Source organism: Perca fluviatilis, chromosome 23 (assembly GCF_010015445.1).
Source record: "Perca fluviatilis chromosome 23, GENO_Pfluv_1.0, whole genome shotgun sequence".
NCBI lineage: Eukaryota > Metazoa > Chordata > Actinopteri > Perciformes > Percidae > Perca > Perca fluviatilis.
Genome location: NC_053134.1, coordinates 1,629,120 through 1,634,119, shown reverse-complemented (window position 1 = coordinate 1,634,119; position 5,000 = coordinate 1,629,120). Strand labels below are relative to the sequence as shown.

General features: G+C 47.1%; 1 protein-coding gene across 2 annotated transcripts in view; it reads right to left on the bottom strand.

Annotated features, from left to right (window-relative positions):
* ptpro (protein tyrosine phosphatase receptor type O) overlaps positions 1-4,871 on the bottom strand; it is a 29,564-nt gene extending 24,693 nt beyond the window's left edge. For both annotated transcript variants that reach the window (XM_039791087.1, XM_039791085.1), the window contains exons 1-3: positions 4,799-4,871; positions 2,634-2,772; positions 1,740-1,860 (exon numbers count right to left, since the gene is read on the bottom strand). In XM_039791087.1, coding sequence (XP_039647021.1) covers positions 1,740-1,860; positions 2,634-2,721 — 209 coding nt within the window. In that variant the 5' untranslated portion in view covers positions 2,722-2,772; positions 4,799-4,871. The remainder of the gene's footprint in view (positions 1-1,739; positions 1,861-2,633; positions 2,773-4,798) is intronic.
* Positions 4,872-5,000: the final 129 nt, after the last annotated feature.

Below are 5,000 nucleotides of genomic sequence, written 5' to 3'. Positions count from 1 at the left end.
GTAACATACACGCTACGCCCACGCTACGCTACGTTGCTGCTGCTTTTTATTTCTATGCATATCATATGGCAGGCTGCAATCTACTGAGTTCAATTAAATACCAAATGTCCAGTTAATATAAACATATTTGACATTAAAGAGGTTATAGAACATCAAAATAACGTCACAGTTACTTTGCTGAGTAACTAATTACTTTTACAGTGTGGTAACTGAGTTACTAACTCAATTACTTTTTGGGAGAAGTAATTTGTGATTGTATCTAATTACTTTTTTAAAGTAAGATGACCAACTCTGCACATGAGTAAAGAAAAGTCAAAGATAATGAGACAAAAACTAAAGAAATGTTAAAACTAAAACATCAGAAAAGCGCAAAAAACTCCAAAAAGGTTGAAACACAAAAATGTTGAAAAATATAATTTAAAACTAAAATTAAGAAAAATACAATATGACAAAAAGGTCATAATGTTGGAAAAATTTTGAAAAAAAAAAAAGGCCAAAATGCATCAAAAACGTTGAAAAAAGGACAAAAATTTGGAAACAAAACGTCAGGATGAAAATCACCAAAAACATCGTCTCGGTCCTCAGAGTTACTGCAGGGTGGGACGCCGAAATATAGTTTAATATTTATTATTTAAAGGTTGTTGTTTCACACACACACACACACACACACACACACACAGAGACACACACAGGCACAGACACAGATACACACACACACACACACACACACACACACACAGACACACAGACAGACAGAGACACACACAGGCACAGACACAGATACACACACACACACACACACACACACACACAGACAGACAGAGACACACACAGGCACAGACACAGATACACACACACACACACACACACACACACACACACAGAAAGACAGAGACACAGACACACACACACACACACACACACACACACACACACACACACACAAAGAGACAGAGACACACACACACACACACACACACACACACACACACACACAGCCACAGACACAGATACACACACACCCACACCCACACACAAAGACACACACACACACACACAGAGACACACACACACACACACAGACACACACAGGCACAGACACACACACACACACACACACACACACACACACACACACAGGCACAGACACAGATACACACACACACACACCCACACACAAAGACACACACACACACACACACAGAGTTGTTATGGACACTAAACTACACATGGAGATATAAGTATATTTAAGTGTATCTGCTAATAGAAGATTTTCATGCTGATTAGTTCCCATAAAGAGGAAGTGGTCGATCAGTCTCAGTTTCTAAGAATAAAACATGACATGAAATATTGAGCTCATCAGAGCTGCTCGTTCAAATAAACAGAACGCCATAAAAATTTAAAAAAAGACACTTTTCAACGTTTCCTTTAACTGCCGTGTATGAACACCACTTACACCAACTTATTAACTTTAGTTGTTACACTTACATCTGGAATTTACGGTCAATAAAGCTAATTTATTGGCAATTATACCTAATTTTTTAGTTAAAAAAAGCAGAAATTAGGAATTATTTAGACTTATATTTAAGGAATGTATGCTGATGGATAATCACAGACTGGAATAACGTTGTTTAACTGACAGCACTGGTATAACCACAAAGGAAAGAGTTGGAAAAGGTACTGGTAGATTTCTGCCAGGACACTTTTTGCGCCCGTACCTGACGAAGGTGTTTCCCTACCTGGTCATCTGCAGGTGTTTCTTGCGGAGAACCAGCAGGAAGAGAACCAGCAGGCTGATGACCAGCACGCTGAGGACGGCCAGAGCCGAGATCGCCGCCACGCTCGGGTTCATCTCTTTGGCTGCGGAGACACAAAAACATCTCGTATCAAAAATAAACCTTTAATTATGCTTCTTCGGTTAGCCGGTTGTCGATAAATGTTAATCTACTATCACTAAAAAGTTCTGTTGTTGCCGCTGACGGATTATTATTCTAAGTGTCTGACAACATTATGGGATGGATCCCTACAGAGATAGACCTTTTAGTTAAAGAGTAAGATCCTTTTAGTTTAACATGAAACAGCCCCGAAATCACCATCACCAAACTCCACCAGACTCCATGTAAATAATCAGGACTTTTAGCGTGTATAGAGCCAGCATATCTCCACCAGACTCCATGTAAATAATCAGGACTTTTAGCCTGTATAGAGCCAGCATATCTCCACCAGACTCCATGTAAATAATCAGGACTTTTAGCGTGTATAGAGCCAGCATATCTCCACCAGACTCCATGTAAATAATCAGGACTTTTATCATCTTAAAACACACTTCATTCAAAGTGGACAGAAACTAAAACTATCAAAAGCCGTCTTGGTTCATCTTTCCACTGTTCCAACAATCACCACTCTGGTTTGGTTGAAATAAACCCTTAATTCACCCATTTACATGTGGAGATATGCTGGCTCTATACACGCTAAAAGTCCTGATTATTTACATGGAGTCTGGTGGAGATATTTTGTATTTTTAGCTATATTTCTATTCTAACCACACAGACAAAACAATACCACATTTACAAAACTTTTTACACATGCCCAAAATATTAATAGGTGAGCGCCAGTATGGCAGCGGCGCCTACCTGCGGTGCTGATGGTGATGTGCGCCGGCTTGCTGGGCGTGCTGTAGCTGAAGCTGGTCACGGTGCAGTTGTAGGAGGACGCGGGCATCAAACCGGACACGGTGACCACGTGAGAGCTCGCCGTCTGGGGCTCGCGGGCCTAAAAACACACATTTAAGTATTAATACAACTGGCTGATACTCAGAAAACACACACACACACACAAATACACAAACACAAATACACACAGACAGACAGACACACACACACACACACACACTCAGACACACAAACACAAACACACACATGCGCGCACTGACACACACACACACAGACAGACACACACACACACACACATAGACAGACAGACAGACACGCACACAAACCGATAGACACGCACCCACACGCACGTGCTGACACATCCACACACAGACACACACACACACACACAGAGACAGACAGACAGACACACACACACACACACACACACACACGCACGCACGCACACACACACAGATAGACACACAGACACACACAGACACACACACACACACACACAGACAGACAGACAGACACACACACACACACACACACACACGACGCGCGCACACACACAGATAGACACACAGACACACACAGACGCACACACACACACACAGACAGACAGACAGACAACACACACACACACACACAGATAGACACACAGACACACACACACAGACACCTAGCTGCGCGTGTGGGCGCTGTGTTACCTAGCGCTTGCGTGTGATGGCGTGTGTGTTATTAACGCTACGTGTGATGGCGAGCTGAAGTTACCTAGTGCTGCGTGTGATCGTGTGCTTGTGTTACCTAAGCGCTTGCGTGTGATGGCGAGCTGAGTTACCTCGCGCGTGTGGTAAATGCTGTGTTATGGGGATGCTGTGTTACCTAAGCGCTGCGTGTGATGGCGAGCTGAGTTACCTGGCGCTGCGTGTGATGGCGAGCTGTGTTTTAGCCTACGTGTGATGGCGAGCTGAGTTACCTAGCGCTGCGTGTGATGGCGTGCTGTGTTACCTAGCGCTGCGTGTGATGGCGAGCTGTGTTACCTAGCGCTGCGTGTGATGGCGTGCTGTGTTACCTAGCGCTGCGTGTGATGGCGAGCTGAGTTACCTAGTGCTGCGTGTGATGGCGTGCTGTGTTACCCTCGGCGGCGTGTGATGCGTGCTGTATTTTTCCGCTAACGCGTGTGATGGCGAGCTGAGTTACGCGCTGCGTGTGATGACGAGCTGTATTTCGCGCTTGCGTGGTGATGGCGAGCTGTGTTACCTAGTGCTGCGTGTGATGGCGTGCTGTGTTACCTAGCGCTGCGTGTGATGGCGAGCTGAGTTACCTAGTGCTGCGTGTGATGGCGTGCTGTGTTACCTAGTGCTGCGTGTGATGGCGTGCTGTGTTACCTAGCGCTGCGTGTGATGGCGTGCTGTGTTACCTAGCGCTGCGTGTGATGGCGAGCTGAGTTACCTAGTGCTGCGTGTGATGGCGAGCTGTGTTACCTAGCGCTGCGTGTGATGGCGAGCTGTGTTACCTAGCGCTGCGTGTGATGGCGAGCTGTATTTACTGGTACTGCGTGTGATGGCGTGCTGTGTTACCTAGCGCTCTACGTGTGATGGCGTGCTGTGTTACCTAAGCGCTCGCGTGTGATGGCGACTGATTTTTCGCGCTGCGTGTGATGGCGAGCTGTGTGCTACCTAGTGCTTGCGTGTGATGGCGTGCTGTGTTACCCTAAGCGCTGCGTGTGATGACGTGCTGTGTTACCTGGCGTGTTGGTGGCGTGCTGTGTTTACCTAAGCGCTGCGTGTGATGCGCGCTGTGTTACCTAGCCGCTGTGTGATGGCGAGCTGTGTTACCTAGCGCTGCGTGTGATGGCGAGACTGTGTTACCTAAGCGCTAGTGTGATGGCGACGCTGTGTTACCTTAGCGCTGTGTGATGCGAGCTGTGTTACCTGTACTCGTGTGATGACGAGCTGTGTTACCCTAGGCGCTGCGTGTGATAGCGAGCTGTATTACTTAAGCGTACGTGTGATGGCGGCTAACTTGTTCCCTGGCTGATGCGTTCCTGCGCTGTGTGTATGGCGTGCTGTGTTACCCTAAGCGCTGCGTGTGATGGCGAGCTGAGTTACCTAGCGCTGTGTGATGGCGAGCTGCGTTACCTTGCGCTGCGTGCTGGGTGCGTTGGGCTTGCAGAGCACCGTGTAGTAGTCGACCACTCCTTCCGCAACTCCCACAGCAGATCACGGCATTGATGCGTGAAGCGTTCCACGCCGTACAGGGACCTGAAGCGCCGGGGCGAGCACGGGGGGAGCAAGCGGTTGGGTGAGGTGAGCTGCACGAAAAAACGCCGGTGTGAAGCAG